General features: G+C 42.1%; 1 protein-coding gene across 11 annotated transcripts in view; it reads right to left on the bottom strand.

The window, feature by feature from the left end:
* The window catches only part of KIAA1217 (KIAA1217 ortholog), a 183,126-nt gene that overhangs the window by 38,735 nt on the left and 123,806 nt on the right, over window positions 1-20,585 (bottom strand). For 8 of the 11 annotated variants that reach the window (XR_012628678.1, XR_012628677.1, XM_074866172.1 and 5 more), the window contains 3 exons: window positions 13,256-14,088; window positions 4,971-5,075; window positions 4,486-4,538 (listed from right to left, as the gene is read on the bottom strand). Coding sequence is in view for 9 of the 11 variants with exons in the window: in XM_074866172.1 (XP_074722273.1) it covers window positions 4,486-4,538; window positions 4,971-5,075; window positions 13,256-14,088 (991 nt within the window). In the remaining 2 variants the exon portion in view is untranslated. The remainder of the gene's footprint in view (window positions 1-4,485; window positions 4,539-4,970; window positions 5,076-13,255; window positions 14,089-20,585) is intronic. The other 3 variants (XM_074866188.1, XM_074866238.1, XM_074866258.1) reach the window with 1 other exon arrangement.

Raw genomic sequence — 20,585 nt, 5'->3', positions numbered from 1 at the left:
CTCACCTTAGACACTCCGAGCTGCCATTGTGTCCCTGATGCAGAGTGCAGTCAGAGCCTGTGAAGCACGACATTGGACCCCCAAGGGTGTGAAACACAACCACAGACACCAAGTGAGCATGGGAGAGCAGTAAGGATCAGCAGCTGATTTCTCAGAGATACATATTTTCATCAAAAGGGAATAAAAGGGCAGCTGAATGAGGGACTGCTTCATCTAGGCAGTATAGCTCACTTTTGGAAATAGTCCCAGGCTGTAGCTTTGTGATTAGATGTGTGGCCAGATGGATTGAAGGGAAAGAAACAGCACTGGCTCTCAGGTTTTTAAATAAACCCTTGCTGGAGCTAGGTAAGGGGGCCTGAATGTAAAAACCCTCCATAATTCTCTAATACTCTGGACAAAACCCAAATGTTAACTTTTTTTACAAAGGCTAATGAACTAAGCTGCCATTTTTAAAGTACAAAGAGAATTGATGTGCAGAAAGGTGAAAGCTTTGCTATTTGCCCAGGCTCAGGAAGGTAAGGAACACAAGTTCCACTCCCCAACACTTGACCTTTGCTATGGTTGCAAAGACCCTGCTCTCTTTCTGTTTTCCAGATTTTATTTTTCTTTCTAAAATGCTAAGATTTTATTTTGAAGCAGGCAAGAAAAAAAGGCCATAACAAGACACACAGCAATGTTTCTTCACAAATTACTCATCTACTTATTAAACAGCCACAACATTTTCAACCATCATTTGGGGAGACACGTGACAGTTCCCTTTCCATCCAGTTAGAATTCACTAAACAAATAGATGAATGCAATATTAAGGTTGCAATTCCATCATTAACAAGCTGTTGTAGCCCAGGCACTAAAGCACCCTTAAGAATAAATACATACATACATATTGGTGTGCAACTTCACCTCACTGATCCAGAACGAATTCAGGATCATGTTTTACCTGCAAACGCTGAGAGTTCAAAGACTGGTGTGATCTATCTTTGAATCTGAGATAAGCAAGCAGATATGGGCAATGATTTTAATCCACAGACAACCACAGCAAGAGTCATGCGTGTGAAAAAGGCACACAGATATGCACAAATGACAAGACAGTTCAGAAAGACTGAGGAATCAAATCCAAGCCCTACGTGTGCAGTACTTCTCCTTGCTGCCATCTCCCTCTCTTGGTTTGTACTGGTGGTGTTAGTGCAGAAATATGTACTCCTAGGTCCTTTTCAGGAAATACTGAAATGTCCTTCTTCCTCTTCCAACAAGGCAGCAACCAGCAAAGAACTATTGCTTTTTTTTTTTGTAATTCATGATACAACTGATCTCCATTTAATCAATGAATCCAGGATTTAATCTATCAATCTCACCACTTGATGAACAAAAATATGACTGAAAAGAGAGTAGGTGAGCATTTCTCAGCATATTTGTTAGTAATCTCAAGGAGACTCTTCCTACTATGGTTTGTTTTTAGAGTCACATGCTGTTTCTTAGTGAACAGTCCTTTGATGCCATTCACTTGGTGAACTGAAGAAGGTTATAAAGATTCAGTCATGGCATTTCTCCTAACATTAGTGGAAGAGATATGGCCAGTCTGTGGAAGGTTACTACTCTTTGAATCCGCCCCCCCGTGAAAGCATTGAGCCTAAAGCAATAAAACATAACAAATGCAGACAAGCATGATTGTTACAGGCTCATTTTCCCCAGCATTTTTATTTAGGCTCTTTAATATTTGTGGCTAAAGAATCCACTACAGACTGGAAAAGCAAAAACATATTAAATACAGCAATTTGCTTTATATGAAATACCAAACAGAGTATTCACAATCTAGCTATATAGAGTTATCTCGGATTTAGAAATTTTGGTTTCTTTCCCTTCCCAAGTGCACTAGTTCCCTATTTTTTGCATGAAAGTCTCCTATCATTGGAACACATACTATAAAATACAATGTTGGTTCAACACTGATGAGCCAATTTTATCCTGCACAGATGTTTTATTGTTCAGGATGGGAAGCAATTCACGTTTCTGCTTACCAGTGCTCTAGAAAGGACTGCTCAATCAACATTTTATACCACTTTTTCTTTGAAATAGACTTTGAAATTGCTAAAACTGATATCTCAGTGCACAGTTGTCAAGTGGAATTGTATACTGAAAGAGTCTACTGTCTAAATGCCTATACTTAATAAGGATTGGGGTGAATTGAAGAACAAAACAGCGGTCAGCAGAAGTGTTTCTAGATGCTGCTGGCATGTTTAAACCCAAACATATTTACAAAAAGGAGAAACATTCTGTAGCATATTCTGGCAGACTGCCTGATTTTCAAGTAAGCAGGGAGTGCACTGACTTATTAGACCCTGTCACACGCAATTTCAAAAGCAGGTGCAAAAGCAAAATATTCTATTACACAAAACTATTCTATTATACAGCAGTCTTCAATAATAGCTGATGTGGGTTACAATACTGTGGCATATTGGGGTCAGCATCACACCTTGTTTCCCTTGCCTGCTACAATTTAATTCTGTGGCTGAGTCATGCTGGAAGGACAGGATTTAGGGATGCAGATGGTGGAGTTACAACTCCACTTTATAGTACTGATAGGGATCCCTGCAGCCGGCTGGCTGCATGGCTGGCCCCACTGCCCTATCCCCCTCTCCCAGGTGATCAGAAAGGCATCTGTTGCACAACCTGAATGCTGGTATCCTTACTCACATGCTGGATATGGGCATGGCCGTGTGACAAAGTCAGTGTGACATATGCTGATCCGTTCTTTTGACAGTAAATTACATGCTCCTCCCTCCACCCTCCCATGTTTGGACATGCAGCTGTTAGATGTAATTTTGCCATTTCAGGGACATGCGTTCAGTCATACGATAAGGTAGTGAGTGAGGAGACTTTGGGAACAACAGTGGCAGGAAACAGTGGCTGGTCAGAAGAACCATGCTCTTCTGGCGGGCTGGGCATGACTCTGACACTGAGGAATCCCCACCTTCGTTTTGTGTAGGGCCGTTTTCCCAACGAATTATTATTCCATTCTCATTTCTTTGTGAGCACATTCACACAAGCACACACAAATCACTGAATAATTTAGGTTGATGTCATCTGGTCCAAAGTCCCACTCAAAGCATGGCCCGTGGAGGTCAGGATCTCCAACTCAGTGCCTCCCACACAGTACTTATCTGAATTAGTACAAACACAGGCAAAGCAGAAAGGCCAAACAGCAATACAATACAGAGAGGAACACAAGGCAATGTGTGTGCAGGTTTTGATGGTTTCACAGGTGCTTTCTATGAGACGAGGCCTGTGCAAGTGAGAAATACCATAAATTCTCAGTGTATAATGACACTGAAATCGGGAAAAATCTAAGAGCATTTTGCAGCTGTTTTGAAAAATGATGGACTTTTCAGTAAGTTGTCTGAAACTGATAAATTACAACTTATTTCTCCACAGCCTTAAGTATTGCACTCCCCATCCAGGGGCCAGCAGGAAGGGAAGAGCTGGAACAGGACCAGAGAGTGACTTGGGAGCAAAGCTCCAGTACCAGGACTTTAGCTCTTTCTCTGCTTGATAGCTTCCAGGTCTGATTTGATTTCTGTCGGTTAGAGGGACATACTGCAGTTCCAGATAAACAGGAATCCTGAACATGAACAAACAGCTCCAACAGAAAGGCTAGTTAAGAGCATAATAGATTTGCTAATAAATGTGTGTGGTTTACTACCTGCCGGAGCACAGACCTCCCTGTGGGAACAGCATTACCAGGAAGTAGGGAACTGCCTTTATTTGCATTCAGTGCATGACAAAGGGTGAAGAGGAGGCCTATAAACGCATGCACACCCTGCAGACATCTCCAGCAGCAGCCCATACACAAAGACCTCCAATCACATGGAGTTCTTCTTTCACAACAGCCTTAACTCCATCTTTCAAACACTTAACAGCTCTCCAAGTGCGAAGCTAAAATAAGACCAGCTCATATTGGCTTCATAATTGATGCTTGCTCAGAACAGTTTAGCGCACATTAATAATTAGTAACTGATCAATATTGCTTAATTAGGGAAAGTGCTATCTTGCTGACTGCTAAATTCCTTAGTGTCATTACATCCATGGCAACCTACTGACAGAAGAACCTTAGAGAAAAGTTAGGGTGACCAGAAAAGAAATTTAATATTTAGCGTTCTACAGCAATCTGGATACATCTGGGGTTAATGACAGATATATGCTATAAAGGGGATGACTCACTGGAAAATTCACCATATGCAGAGACTCTGTATCTCATTTAAACCATTCAGCACAGGTGTGAATTCATTCCAAAGACCACCTCAACCTGTCAGAAATTCCTCTCTTAACAAAGACGTGATCAACTCCCATATCCTGAACTTAAACTTCAGTTCCGACAGTACAGCTATGGGAACTGAAGTAAATTTGACATTTCCATAAGCTGGCATGGTAGTAATATTAGAGCTATTCATATACCTGAATAATTTGTAAATTAAAAGTGAATTAGCTTACCTGCAGTGTCAGTGCTGCTCTTGCTAGACACAATTTTCAACATCATCTTCTCACTAAGTAATAAAAAGAAAAATAATAATTTTAACTTACTAACAATAAAACTGTAGTAATGTTTATAATCAGCAAATTAAATGGCCTTGTCTAGCATATATATTTTTAATTTAAATCACCAGTAGGTTGTCAGTTGTTTTTTTTTTAAATCAGCTTTTAATACAAGTTAAGCAAGGAATGGAGTATAAGCAGTAGAAAGCACAGAGATGTAGCTACATTAATTCTTTTTAACACAAAGAAGAGTAATGCAGTTAATCTCCATCTATCATTTGGCATATTCTTCCTCTCTGCCTAGCATTCTCATGGGGATGATAAAGATATGTAAAAATGATTGAGCATTCAGGGGTTTTTTACTATTACATTCAAATATTATTTTTGTTGATTGATTACTAAAATCATTACAGAGAAACAGATTTAATGAATTCTTTTGTTACCTAGAAGCATCTTTGCTATTACTTGTATTTGGCCCTTTAAAAAGCGCAGACTGAACAAGACCAGTTAAACTGGCAATCTGTTTCTCCATGGCTTGTATCCTCTCTCTGTAAGACAAGAGAACCGTTTGTTAAAGCCAGATATATTTGCTTTCAGACTTGTTTTTCTAGGTGAATGATTACTACAGGATTGGAAAGACACTACAGAGTTTGTGCAAAGGCCCATGGGTACCAGTTTGCATATACCTTGTTGCAGCAGCTTACCGCATCTTGGTTTGGACAACTTTTGCATGGTAACAGATAATAAAAAAGACATCTGCTTGGTTAAAAAAGAACAAAACAACCAACCACCCAGATAATAAACTTCTAATGATCTCACAAGACAGGCCTCTAAAACAATCAGTTAATGCCTCTTGGAACTAGTGAAACTAATATTTTTTAGCATTACATATATTTTCTCTTTTACCTACACTGGGCCAATAGTTTTGCCTGTATATAAGGTTTCAGGATTAAAGACTTTACACTTCTTGTTACTATTTTTACTTTCCCAAACCCAGGATTTTTTTCTGCGAAGCATTTAATCTGCTCAAACTGCCTACTTCACAGTCCAAATCCTTTGCACCTGACATCGCAACTGTCTGCTTTGGAAAGGACAGCAATGTGACAGACAGGCACAGGACACCAAATGCAGACTGTCCAGCAACATTATCATAGAACAGATTTGCTTTCATGCACATATCCTGAGAAATTCATAAAAACCAGGAGAAAATAGATGAAGAAGAACTGTAATAGGTATGCTCAGTGTTTTCCATAGGTACAAAAGGCCACTAAACAACAATGACTTTTTTGATAGGAAGGCTAACATTTGTGTGTTTATCTGTTTACAGAAATGCATATATTAGTCAAGTACCAGGTAACTTCCTTGGTGGGCTCCAGAATAGCATTTTGCTCACAAAGGTGCCTACTTTCACATGCCAGTATGTCAATGACACACCACTACACAGACACACATCAATATGGGATCTCAGACAGGATCTTCTGAAAATGTATCCCTATATGCCAGCAGCTAAGTGACCGGGGAGACACACAAAAGCAAATGCTAACAGTGGGCTGCGATTCTGGAAGATGACTGGGAACAAAGTTTCTCAAAAAGCAAGTGACTAAGACCAGCAGCGATGTCTGATGAAAGTATATGGGACAGACACACACAGCCCCAGACTCAGCCTGCTGCAGGGGCTGTCCACCACCACTGCAGCATCCTGGGCACATGGGAGCAGCCGAGCTCCGGCCACCCCCACCTCCAGTTGCCGTTTGATGGTCAAAGCAATAATGCCAATCAATAAGGGCCATATAAACTCAAATATAAGTACCAATATCAGGCAAAAGCAAGCTGACACGATACAAAGCAAGTAATCAGCCCAGCCTGTAGCCAGCCAGATTATCCAGGATAATTATTTCATCCACATTCAGGGAATGAAACAGAGGTTTGCTGGGATAGCACACAGATACCATAGCCAGAAGAGCCTCTGAGACACCGAGACATTGAGAAAACAGGGCAGCAAAACAAGTAATGAGATGCTAACAAACAGAAGGAGGGAAGAAGAGAGTGCTCAGTCAGCCCCCAGCCGGCAGACGTGTTCTTACTGCGATTTAATGCAGCGTGCGCGTCTTACTTTTCTGTCTTCATGTTGAAAGGTATTTTGAACGGTGATGAGAAGACTAGTGAATCTGACCTAATTCATTTCAAACCAAGAAATACGTTATAGAATTTCCACTATTATAAGTTTTAAAATAAGAAACTGGTTCAGGCTACAGTAACCTTTGGAACAAAAACAAGTACTAAAAGCCTGGGATAAATATATTCTAACAAACTTTAATGCAGCATTTTTGACACTTAATAATGAAAACATTTTTTTTCCCAGATAGTCATCACAAAACCTTCCTGGAACTAAACTCAATTGAAAGTCTATCTGTTTTACCAATTCATAAATATGATGTTTTTTCCATCCCACATTCAGTAATCTGGAAACAATTTTCTGCTTCAAAAGAGGTTATGGCAACACAAAGCTGATCTTGTCCTTTGCCATGAAATCTAGGAAAATATGTTGTTAAGAGGGAGAGGGATGTTCCAGAGATAGGAGATGATGAAAAATGAATTAAATACTGGAATCAATTGCACAGAGCACATTATTTTTCATATGGTAAAAGCATTAAGAATGTTAAGAATCTACATGTGCTCTGGAGTTACTCTGTTAAAGACAAGGCAGGATTTTTCCTGTAATCGTTTCACTGTAATACCCAGACTTGTTATGGCCATCAGCACCAAACATTTCAAAAACAGGTGTCTGAAAGGAGGTGCCTTTTAGGCATTAAATAAAATGACCTGGTTTTTGGAGACCTGGTGGTCTGACTGAAGGTGGTGGGAGGCAGTGTGCTCCAGTGTGGGCAGGGAGGGACACGGCTGGCCCAGCAGCAGGGCCAAGCCCTGGGCTGATTTGGCTGGAGGGCTGGTGGCCCAGTCCTGCCGCCCGCTACATGGCCCCAGAGGAGCAGGGACAGGCTCCCCAGCAGCCCCTTCCCCCACCAGCTTCCCTGTGAAAGGCTGGAACAACCTCGGCTCCCGAGGGAGAAAATGAATGCTTTCTTCAGCCTGCGCCATGCCGGCTCTATCAGGGATGCCAGCACTATCATGACAGTTGTACAATTCTGGTTCTCAACATTATATTCTCTACCTCCCACTGTGCTCCCTGCTGTGGAGAGGGAAGGTGGGGGGAACAGCTTGCCCTACCATCCCTTCCTGCACTGGGTAGGCCAGGGTCCCATGGATGGGGCAGGCCAAGGTGCCCACAGCATGGGGCAGGCCAGCACTCTGGTGACATGGGGCAGGCCAGGGTTCCCAGGGCATGGGACAGGCCAGCACTCTGGTGACATGGAGCATACCAAGGCCCCCGTGGACAGGACAGGTCGGGATGGGGAGCACTAGGAGAGAGGGTCAGGCAGAACAAAAGGTGGGGGTGCCTCCTCGCCAACGGTGGTAGCATGAGAAAGCCAAACCCTGTCTCTCTTCCCAGATTAATTTCCCAGATAAATCTGCATCTCTCCACCACCCAGGAAGAGAAGGGAGGGTCCCTTCTACAGCAGTTGGGAAAGAAATGGCTATCTTATCAGCTTGGCACAGAAAGGCATTGTTTCACATTGTTTTCCTGTGAATGTTGGGAGGGTCAGAGGTGGTAGCATGGTGGGAGAGGAAAGGAGGGGCCAAGGTCAGAAGCAACTCCCAGCTCTAGCAGGCCTCTGTCAGACTTGGCTTTGGCTTGTCACAGACCTTGGCTAGCAAAGCAGGCACGGGCTGCTCGCCAGCCCTGTTCTCCCTGGCAGCCTGATCCACAGCCCCAGCCCCGGATATGTCCAGGCACTGGAGCCCTGCCTTAGCATCTTGCTCCCCAAATTCAGCAGAAGCAAAACAAGCCCTTGCTTCCACAGGAACTCCACACTGAGACATCAGATTCCATCACCAGATTTCTTCCTGACAGTTTCACTGAGGTTTCATGTCATTCCCTCTACTGCAATGAACTGGAAGTAATCCCAAGCAGGGCACAGCATATTGCTCAATTGGTACCCACTTCTCACTGTGATGCTATTTAAGCATGACTTTTATGTTCCTTCCCTTTCCTGAGGACATCTTTAATATTCACATCACTGAGAAGATACTTGGTACAGACACAAACTAGAACTGGGCTGTGTAACTGTTCATTCACGTTCCTGTCTGACCCTAGGCTGTGCAGCACATCATCCATAACACACATACTCAAATACCAAGTCTGACATCATGAACTAATTGCCACACTATCCTGGAGAAAGATTTTCAGTGACTTCGTATTTTAGAGTTAAACCCCAGGTAAAGTCTGTATACTGATCAAAAAGAGGGTGAGAGACAGGGAAAAATACATTTCTTTCTATATTACACTATGAGAGAAACATTTCATTTGAAATTTTTTTATCTCACTGGGGACAGAAAGGGAACAGGAGTAGGTTGTCTTTCCCAAAGGCTTCCCTAGAACCAAGCGAAAGCAGCACAGTCAGACTTTACCCCAAAGTCCCCCCAAAACAGCAGAGTGGATATCCTGTAAGGGTGTGAAGCAAAGACCAGCAGATGCACTCTTCTCACCTCCCAAGGGAAAGATACACACAGGTGAATATTTCAGTCTTCTAAGAATAAGGTTGAACTCAAACTTTCTATAGCTTGAAGCTAAAGGGAAAAGCGAAGCTCTGAAGCACTGCCAGCTGTGATACTATTTGACAACTCTTATCCAAGAGCCTGCACCTCATCTTCCTACAAACAGTACCTCCAACAGAAGGAAGCCAAAGTACAGTTTACCTTTCCTCCATGCTGTATTGGTCATGTGCATTCATCTTTTTCCGCCTCGTTATTCAACATCTTTCACAAAGGAAGATGCAATTTTGGCCCTGTGGAAAGTGTCTGAAAGGGTATATCTGCAAAGTCGACCTTTCTTACACAATTCTCAGTACATTGCTGATGGAGTCTCCCACTGTCCATGGCTTTACAGAGTATGACCATTTTCTTTTTATGAGAGTCCATTCATACTTTTAACGTATCAAATGATAACATGGTTTTGTGATGGGAACAATATCCAATAACCTACACGTGGCCATTACACTTTAGTCTTGAACTGCAAGCCATAAGCTGTGAATGTGATCATATTTTTTGCTCAGTTCTACCATCAAATTTTCTCACTAATGTGGCATAAAAAGAAGAGGACAAAAGTTGTGTTCAGGCAGAAGAGATCCACAGTACACTCCTGAAATGCTTTTGGAGGAAAAACATTCTATGGAGCTATCTTGCTATTCTAAGGGTTGTATTTTAGCGAGTAGGAGCATTTATTATATACATATTCAGCACTATCAAATATCCTAGAATCTTGCAACATAACGTGTGTTTTAAATGCAAAGATTGTAAGTTAAATAGCATTTAATTTAATGCACTTTTGGGTAAACAGCTTCCTTTCCAATATAGCAACATTTAAACATCTGCTTTGCCTGTAGTAACTTCCAGAACTGTCCACCATAAGCTACATAAACGGGCCATCCAAAAATATGATAGCAAATCACTGTTTAAACAACTCATGCTCACTCACAAAAATTTACTCATTCTCCCTGTAAACCTTAGGTTTAAGGGATGATGACCTCTTGAAGATGAACTGCTGCAACCTGTTACAACTTCTAATACCTTTGTGCATATGAATACTAACATTTTTTTAAATCTCCATGAACTTGTTTCTTCTCACTGTTGTAAAAGAGCTTTATATAGAGCTCTTCTGGTAAATTAATTACTGTGAGAATTTATTCAATGCTTTATACCACAGAAGTAGCTACCTTGAAAATACCCAAGGTAAAACAGATACAAGAAAGAATTACATGAAGCAATTAAATCCCCCTCAGCTCTGGCTTAAATAACAGGCTTGATGAGACTGGCTTCCGCAATGCAAAACTAAAATGGGAAACTCCAAAAGAAGCAATCAGAAATACCAGTTTTCATCTTTTGTAGACCCAAATCTGCTGCAGTTAACATGCCAAAGGTAATGGACCCATTTTCTTTACAAAACCAGGATAGGTAAATGAGAGGTCTGATCTGCTGTAAGTACCCAACTGATAAAGTACATATATATCCCACTTCAGCCCCGGACTGGAAAAACTGAAGGAGAATTAACAAGGGAAGAGACACTCAGTTGAACTTCTAGAATTGTCACTATTCATTTAAATCTTTTCTCTGACTTAAACTATGCATTGTCCTAAGGTTGTGACAGCGCTACTTCAAGGTAATTTCCACAAAGGTGGCACAAGAGACGGTTTCTTTGTTCTCAGCACACTCCACTAGAGACTGAACCACAGCGCTGACATGATGGGTTTGATGCTTGCAGGGTCCTCAAGCCACTCCTGGATGAGTCAGGATGGGGAGTCTCTCTTGTCACAGTGCAAAAATGCAAAAGACCTCCCTCCTCAGTATCCCCAAGGCTAACAGATACTCAATCTGCCCTTTTGCCGCTACCCCACACCTGACACCGTCTGCACGCAGACTGAACTATTCAATTTCTGTGGCCTGTTTTTTAGGCTCTTTGCACAGTCATCAGCAAGTGGATAATGTGTACGACAGAGCAGCATACACCTCATTTTACCATACCTGGAAGAGGATGAATTCAGCCCCATCTCTCCAATCCCACAACAATCTTACTCACAGAAGCAAGCCCAGCTGTGCTGATTTCAGGTGTAAAGTCCTACACAACAACGTATGGGATACCTTTCTGCCATTATATATGTCACCTTTCAGGTGTTTGTAACAACCTTCTAACAGTTTAGCCCCTGCTGAAGCAGGAAAAGAGCACCTCAGCCTAGATATCCTTAGTGTTCCTTGTTTAGTTTAGTACAGTCTCAACAGTGTTTGCTGTCAAACTTTATTAAATTATTACAAAGCTAAAATAAGGTTTAGAGCATTTTGTGTCTGTAGAACTCAAACCCAATCCTTATTATTGCAGTGGATAGGAAACGTACAAATTTACATGAATTGCTTTTGGTATTTACTATTATTTTTTAGAGTCACACTTTCTCAAGGTTAAAAAACCCCACAACCCATAAGGGCAGCTTTCAGAATGATTTTTTCAGTGCTATGTAGCTAATACACACTATGATGAATTTTAAGGTTATGTATTTATTTGGAAGTGTAAGTATGCAAATGCTGTTTTCATCACTGTAAATATATTCTGGGCCCAGGACTAAAACTCCTGGTGCAAAGATCCCCCTAAGAAGCTGCAAAACTATCTGTACAGTTGCTCTTTATATATTCACAAATACACAGCCTTGTGCATATCTGTGTAGCTGAGTGAACAGATGAGATGCCCAGAGGGGAGAAAGTCACACAGACTGGAAAGTTGTTGGTGTCTTCCCTTATTTTCACCCCCCTAACACGAACCTTGTAAAATTTTTGATCTCTTGGATTAGAATTGGCAAATACAGTTCAAATTATCTCCCAGCTGTAATGATGGAAGCTTGAAATAATATTACAGGTACCTGCATCTTTTTCTTGGAAATAAATAGATACAAATCAGGTTTCACTGGCTTTGTATTGTAATATGCCCTAACTCATACCCTTGTGTCAACATAACTACTAAGCTATAAGCCTGGAATTTTTGCTGATGGCTGATTTTCTTCTGTCCTCCATTTTCTCCCCACCAATGGACCTCACAACACATTCTTTTTTCTGGCCAAGCATGGTCAGAGGCAGCTAATTGTTGAGCAAGTGCTCAAGTGGAAGGGAAGTTTGGGGGCTATACGAAGCTCTGTATGTCCCCAGTGGTTAAGGCAGTCAGCAGTTACCTTTAGCCTCTGTGAGCTCAGCATTTTCCAGCTATTCATCTTCACTTCCCTAAAGAGCTCTATAAAAGTTAACAGCACAAACAATATGCTAGAGATTAGTGCAACTCATACAAATACACAGCAACCGACTGGCAGTGTAATGATTTTTCTCTCCTAGGGCAGGGTCTATGGCAGGAGAAGCCTTCACAGACCTTTGTATAAACCTGGTCCTTAAAAAGACAGGAGAGATCATTGTCATCATTGTCAGCACACAAAAGTTAACAACAGTCAGGTCACCAACTATTTGTGATGCTGGAAAAATCATTGGGAACAGCATTCGTGTTTCAATTTCTTCCCAGAGACAGACTTGCTCTTCTCAGCAGTTTCCCCTCGGGGAACATTATTATAAACAACTGTCCTATTTTTATGCAAATTCATGTTTTACAGGAGATAAGACAGTAATGATAAATTCTTCCCATTTCCTAACACTAGATGAGAAAAACTCCACTCCATAAAGAACCAAAATTGTAATATCAGAGTGTCATTCTTAACAGGGGTGAAATATATTCTCTTATTAGCAGGAACAGAACATCGTTTGTTCTTGTAACATGATCTGGTTGTCTGGAAAAAAAAATCCTAGTTAATCATTTTATTTTATTATATTTTTTCCAATGACTGAAATTTACACAAATGAAAATAACTATGGATTCATCATGGGTTGACATTACTTTCAGATTAATAATGGGTGGTGTCACATCTCCTCTAAATTACTAACTACCTTGACAGACGGCTAATAAACACTGCAGCCCAGTGCAGTGGCCTCCTACACATTACATTGTCTCCTGGGTGTTAAACGACACAAGATGTGCAGATCAGGAACATTTCTCATTTGCATAAATTAAGCCCTGGTTCTTCCTTACCTTGTCTCCTTGTCCTTGGGCATCGCAGGTGACCCATAGCCAAAAGCCTGCTTGTCGACTGGAGAGGGCACCACCTCAGCCATGCCCGGGAGGCCGAGGGCGGTCCGTGCTTTCGCGTCCACAAACACAGGCGGTCCCGGCTCCTTTTTGAAGGACTGGCGGCTGGGGGAAGACCTGTCAGGCTGGATGGTGTGGTGGGGAATGTGAGCACTATGGTGAGGGTGAATATCGATCATTCTCATGTCAGCCACTCTGTGGGGTGAGGCGGGAGGCGTTTTAGAGCCGAGAGTGGGCAAATGGCTCTCCGGGTACTTTCGCGACTTTTGTCTGTACAAGGACTGCTCCAGCATTTCAGGCTGCATAGAGGGGTTGCAGTAAGTGCTTGATGACCTCATGGCACTGCGATGGTAGGCTACAATGTGATCCGGGACATCGAGGGGGTGTCCGGAGTGGGGCGCAGCCACACTCATCCTCCCCTCGTGAAACAAGTAGGGGTCACCGTACAGACCTTCATTTCGGATCAGGGCAAGGTTTTTGTTACTCATGTCCTCATCTGGCTTCACGTCCCGTCTCTCCAAAATGGCGCTTGGGCTGGGCGATATCGAGCGCGAGGCTGGCACACTGGAGAGCCGGTCCCTGGGGATGGTGGCATTGCCTGGCACACCCATGGGCCGGCCCCCACCATAGGGAATTCTGGACGGAGAGGGAGGCATGGAGTGGGGCACCGGGGTGGAGGGTGGAGAGCTGGGCATCACATGCGGAGGGTGCATGGCAGATCCGGGGCGGGAAGCACTTGGGCCATCTCGGCCCGTATAAGCAACTTCCCTCTGCATCTGGAAAGATAAGAAAAAACATATAAGATGTAAAATTACTGAATGAGCAAAACAAGATGTGTGTTGTGACAACCTTGACAACTACAGAAAAAAAGGGGAAAAAACCAAACCCTCAAGACCAAATAATTTGTTATCTGCATAAATAAAAAACTTTGAGACCTCAGTGCCTAAAGGAAATAACAACTATAAACAGCAATAAAACAGGCTGCATGTTAAAGGAATATGAGAGTTTTTAAGATGCTTTTACTTACACAAATACCATCTTACCCTAATCTGATATTCTCAGCTAGCAAAGCTGAAATCAGGGGTTTCAGTGCCAGCTGTTCTAAGTATACGTAGCCAGTGACAGACTTGAACAGTCACACAGGCTAGAGTTCACTGATTCCAAACCAGGAAGAAAATGCTGATGCTCTGGCATCACAAACAGACCTGAAGTCCTTAGACAAGAAAAACAAATATTAGAACTAACTGGCCATTTGCTTCAGTGCAGGATTTAGCCTTCTGCTAATAACTCAATGTGGTCTTTGTAACAAAAAGGATACACAAAGCATAGAACAACACACACAAACATTTATTGACTCTAACACAGTCAAGTTGCGTGAAAACAGCTTGACTCTATAAAGCATGTGCCACAGGTTTCCTTCATTGCAAAGATAACAGTGCTTCAGTTTGTGGAGCACGCACTCAGAAAGTCACCATCATTTTATCATAGTTTTGTAAGCAGCAGCAGTAACTGACAGCAGTAAGGAATGAGCAAGCAAGGAAAGGAAAGGGAAAACTTCCATACCAACTTATTAGGACTTTCTTAACAGAGGTCTTGGCAAAAATCTGCAACAGATACATGTGCTTCTGAGACTGTAGCACCTCACTATGCCCAGCAATGACCTCTCTAGATGGCTGAACACTGCCAGTGACAGACACAGGAAAAATTATCCCTCTAGCAAGCATCGTGTGCTGCTCTGGTGCCATTATGGTAAGGTGGGTAACAGAGAGATGAAAACGTCAGCTGGGTTCCACCAGCTACATAAGAAAAAATAAATACAGCTTCTAAAATTTGTATTGGAAACTTCAGCTTCCCTCTCTATCACTTCCAAGGGATTGTAGAAAACTGACCATCACCAAGCCCAACTGATGTTACAGAGCAGACACTAATGTGCTGTGGAAGTTGCTCATCTGAAATCTTCACCATTTTCTCCCCTCTCACTCCTTGCTTTGACAATGTGACTGAATTCATTGCAGTTACAGTGATCCACGGCTGATGAAGCAAGAAATTATATTCTATTCCTGCCCCACCACAGGTTTTTCCACTGGTAAGGGAATTGTGATGGCGGTATAGAAACAATAGCTGTTCTTATCACAGCAGGCTCCACACTTGGGAATTATGAATGACATTCCCCAGGGCCAGAGATCAAAAGTCTAGAGTATCAGGTATCAGAAAGAAGAAAGGAGATAACCTGATTGTGGCAGCAGCAATAACAAATAAATGTAACAGAACAAAGGAGCGCACTGGGATGGGTCATTAATGAGCCAGACAAAAGTCATCAAGCCAAAGGGGAACATGGGATAATTTGTTCATTTGCACAGAGAATTACTGTAGTCTGGAATTTAAAATAAAATATAAGTAAACAGGATTAATAAAATTATCAGTGGGCATTCAACATAGTTTTCTATCGGCTTGAAGAAACACTGCAACATACTGAACTGTATTGTGCATTCAGACTCTGGACCTGGGCCAGCAGAACAAAAAGACTCCTACTGACTTGAGCAGCTTTGGGATCATGCCTCCAGGGATAGGCAGCCACAGATGCTTTTCACTGAGAGAAGAGCCCAGAGAAAGAAAATCCTCCTTGGTTTCTATTGTACAATCTATACCATGCCCTGTTTAGTTGCTTCAGCTAAAGCTACAACAGATGCAATAGTATCTGGCACAGAAACCACAGACACTGGGATACGCTGGGTTGCAGCGAGAGGAAAATTCCAGTGTTACCTTGTAGAGAAGAGAAAATTTCCATGGGAAGCTTTGAAAGCAACAGGTTTAATTTCCCCTAACTTCTGGACTTCATATTCTTATTCATTTCTCATAAGTCAAAGAAATCTGTCATAGAAAAATTCCTATTTTCCACCTTAATGTACTGCCATACTTTAGATGGAAGTGAGGAGTTCAAATACAGGGCTGAGCTACTGCTCAAAACCCTGTGTTTGAGTATTGACGTATATAATGCTATTTACTTTTGCTTTAAAATAGCACTTGGAGTACACAGCCTGAATCAAGACCCCATTGGGCTGGGCAGGGCACAAAATGCCTGGACAGACAACCCCTTCCTGAAAAGTTCACTTTCTATTTTAAGCCATGACTCAGCCCCTGGGTGGATCGTGCAGAAGGGCAGAGCAGTCAGAGCCACAGAGTCCAGGGTGCCCAGGGCAGGTGCACCAGGGCGTGCGGGCTGGGCAGGGACAGGAGCCGGTGAGCAGGAGCCAGGCAGCCTTACCAGCTAGATTACAGTGTCTTCTGCTACTGGTGATATTTTATCTCTTTCCACTTTTCTCCAAAATCTCCAGATTCTTTGCTAATGGCAACTTAAAAAAATGTGAATGATGGTCTCTTCTTGCTTCTCATCTATACATTTTTTGTGTGATACTCTCATGCATACCCCACTTTCTATGCTGTTTTTCTTCTGTGCTCCACCACAAAATCCCCATGTTGCTCAATGAAAACACGTACTTGAATGCGCAGGCTGTCTTGAGCTACATGTTCTTGGACTTAACTGCATGACTCAGGGACAGAGAAAGAGGATACTGGGCTTATCTGAGCCTCTAAATACTAGGTGCTATTACAGCCAATTGCTTTGAGGGCAAAAGAAAGAAGACTTTTTAGGGCAAGCACAGCATCATGTGCTTTTTGACTGCAGCCATCTAACACGTTTGCCTGAGGGTGTGGTTTTCTTCAGCACATAGCTCTTCCTTGTTCTTACTGTAGAATTTACATCCTTGAAATAGAAACTTGTTTTGTCAATCCTTAGGTTAAAATATGGCAAACAGCTAGTAACAATTTCTGTATAAAACATTTGAGGGGAATCACTAAGAATCTTTCACTTTCTGTAGTAAAAAATATTACACCAACCTCTGTAAAAAAAGTAGTAAAAAAGATTACAACCTATGTGGAGGTTTTTGGTCAGTCAAAGAGCACGTAAGTCTGTAAGATACAGATTTGGAATTTCTTAAAACAGAGCAATAAAGACACTGAAGAGTGGCTCTATATACTGAGGCATGAACATATAAACACAGTTGTGTTCTCCATTTCAAAACTACTTGGCAAACTCAGTAACTTGCTACATTTTGAATATGACTATTTGCAGAAAGGTAGCAAATGAGCTATCCATCCACCCAAATGGATGACCTTTTGGTCACGTCTTGGTCCTGATAGCTCACATAAAGGGCAGGCAGATCCATCATCTCTGTATAAAACAGAATACAAAGCTGAAAGAAGGGCAGTTGTGGTATCATAAGCCTTAGGGATAGCAAAGAGCAGTGGTTCAACAGTTGGTGATTTCTGTAGTACAATCCAGTCAGTCTTGTTGTCCAACAGGACCAATAAAACACTATGCTGATCTTTATTCTAAATTTGTTAGGGCTGTCCTGTCTCATAGGTCACTCCTGTGGTCGGTTCCAACATGGGCATCTCACAATGAAGAGACTATCCTTACTTCTGTCTCTCCATCTGCCTCAACACATCATTCACACCCATGGCACACACCAGACAGGGCATGTGGTGTCGTGCCAGCACGGCACACCAAGCCAATGGCAGCTAGCACTAAGCACTAAGCCTACCGCTGATTCATCAGCACCACACCAACCCTTCAACTCACCACGCAGCTGGATACCAGCGGTACAGCCTGACTCATGTCACTATCTGCTAACATCTCATAGCAAAACAGGCAAAGGGAAAAGTAGGCCAGAGTTTGACCTGGCAGCCCTTCCCATTGCTCTCCCAGGTCTCATCTACATCAATAGAGAACACAGCAACTGGCATTGCCCCAAGGATTTCAGCCTGCCAAAATACCTACATGGAACACATTCCCTAGATGGAGCTTACCCATGCACCCTCTTGGAGACACCCTGGAGTTCCCAGCAGACTCCATTAATCACCTCTCAGGCATGTGAAGCTATCGCTTTTCTTACTCTCCCATTGACACCCTGTGTTTCCCTGAGTAAACTGCACCTGTGCTTCTCAAGCTGGCTCACCCAACAGTAGACAGAGGACACCTTCAAAGAATTTTATCGAGAGCTTGGATTGTCTTTGATGAAAAAGCTACAGAAACGCAAAGCACTGATACGATACTGATAAATTCATCTGTCTGTAAAGAGATCTTTTATGGGAATTGCTGACCAGAAGAAAATCCTCTGAAAAGTGAGGCAATCCTTCACTTTTCTAATCAGGAAAGACTTAATTAAAGAACCCCAGATCCAACAACAATACAATCCATTAGTTTGTTCTTTCCTCATAAAAATAAACTGACAGCTTTAATGTACTAATGTACTACTAGTTGTCCAAAAACCTCAGTTTAATCAGTAGTCGCACTATATGATACCACTTCTATCATGACTGATCTTTCATTCAGGTTGGGTTAGGATAGCCAAAAGTATAAATCCACTTTTGCAAAAAACTTGTCATACAAAGTTTTAACATTTCTAAAATAATATAATTTACAATAAGAAATAGTGCACTTGAAAATTACAGAATCGGTAAACAGTCTGAAAATGAAATTTTTAAGGTATCTGTACTATGACTATCTGTCTGAAGCCAAATCCTCATGCTATCAGACATAACTGAGAGGTTGTCACACTCGTCTGTTCTGGCCTTCTCATAGTACGCCTTTTAATTCCTATAAACGTCCCCATTCTATTGGGTCATTACAGGGAAAAAACAGGCTGGCTGCAGCTGTGGGTTCCTCCAGCTGCCCAATGCCATACTTGAAAACTGCAAACATATTAGCATAATTTTTAGCTTTTCCTGGTTAGGAACTTTCCAATGAAAGATATTTTCATCAGACAATGCTAATCCAAAAGAGCTGAAACATTTGGTAAAAACATCAGTAAAGACAAAAGTTGGAAAAAAACACCCAGCAGATTTCAGTCAAACACTGACATTATTTCTTATCAGACACCCCTGGAGTGCTCTAGAGCTTTGGCTTTCCAGATTCATAGACCTGGGGCAACTCGGTCAGAGTCTGCCCTGGGATAGGGACCCTAGCTCTTCCATAGACTCTTCAGCAGTGTGGGTACTGGGTAGTTTTGTGGTGATCTTCTAGACCAAGTAGTAAGACATGCCAGGGGTTTCAATGTCCATCGCTCCTCAGCAGTGCTTCCAGACTAGAAGTTTATTTAGCAATTTTGGCTAAGATTGGGCCCCCTGATGACCGAAAGAGAGTTCAGACCATGAAACAGCTGACCTAGGCTGAGCTGGAGACCTGGCCTCAGCTGAGTCTGGCCCCACAGTACAAGGCTCTAGGAGCTGCCAGGGTTCACAATTGTTTTTCATTATGGGAACCACATGCTGGTAAAATAAAACTGATTTCAAATGTTCAAACTTCCCATGAATGGGGAACTCCAAGGCCCAGCTAGCTGTTCTTAACATGTCCCACATATTTCCATTGTTATTTCCTGGATAATTTTCCAGACAAGGAGTTGCAGAACCCCCTGAGAAATCTCAGCATTTATTATCATTAACTTCCCATTCTTAGCATGCATCTAGGTTTCAGTTCTTTAGCTCCCTTTGCACAGTTTTTATATATGCCCAGCTGTCAAATCTCTGTATTATGGTGAAAGAAGAGCTGAGCTAAAAATTCAGAACATCTATGCAACTGTAATTTTCTAGTTCTAGTGACTGATTACAACAGAACAGAATATTTAACTTGATATATATGGATACAGCAAGACAATCACTAGATTCTTCTTCTTCCATTTATGCTCTTAATTCTATGGTTTTTCTTTCCCTTGATCAACAATGCTGCAATCAGTCAATATGTTTCTTAGGATGAGCCTGTGATGGCAAGTGACGGTGAATCCATCCAGTCCTCCAGTTTCTATGTTCATAGACTTTTTTTTTTTCCCTCCCAGGCTCAGCTGGCTAGAAGCTGACATGAACAAAATAAGAGAAGCAGAAGATGATGTTCACTATCCTAGGAGGTGGAATTTAGAGCACATAAACATGACCCTTCAAAAAGGAGGCATCCTGAGTGAACCTTAATCAGGTGTCATCACTATACTACTCAGTAACACAGTGACATCCAGTCTCCATACCTTTCTGACAGTTGCGCAGGTGTACACAAAGGTTATGGCATAAGCACTATTTCATCCTCAAGAGCAGAATTTTAGGATACCATATCGTAACTGCCCACACACTGGCTTGAAACTCAGCCACAGCATCACTTCCCTTTCCATGCCTAAAGCATCAAAACACATTCTTAACATTATTGTCCCTTATTTTATACTTACAT

This window comes from Strix uralensis, chromosome 1 (genome assembly GCF_047716275.1).
Source record: "Strix uralensis isolate ZFMK-TIS-50842 chromosome 1, bStrUra1, whole genome shotgun sequence".
NCBI lineage: Eukaryota > Metazoa > Chordata > Aves > Strigiformes > Strigidae > Strix > Strix uralensis.
Note: the sequence above shows the minus strand (reverse complement) of the source record. Positions and strands in the feature narration are given on the sequence as shown.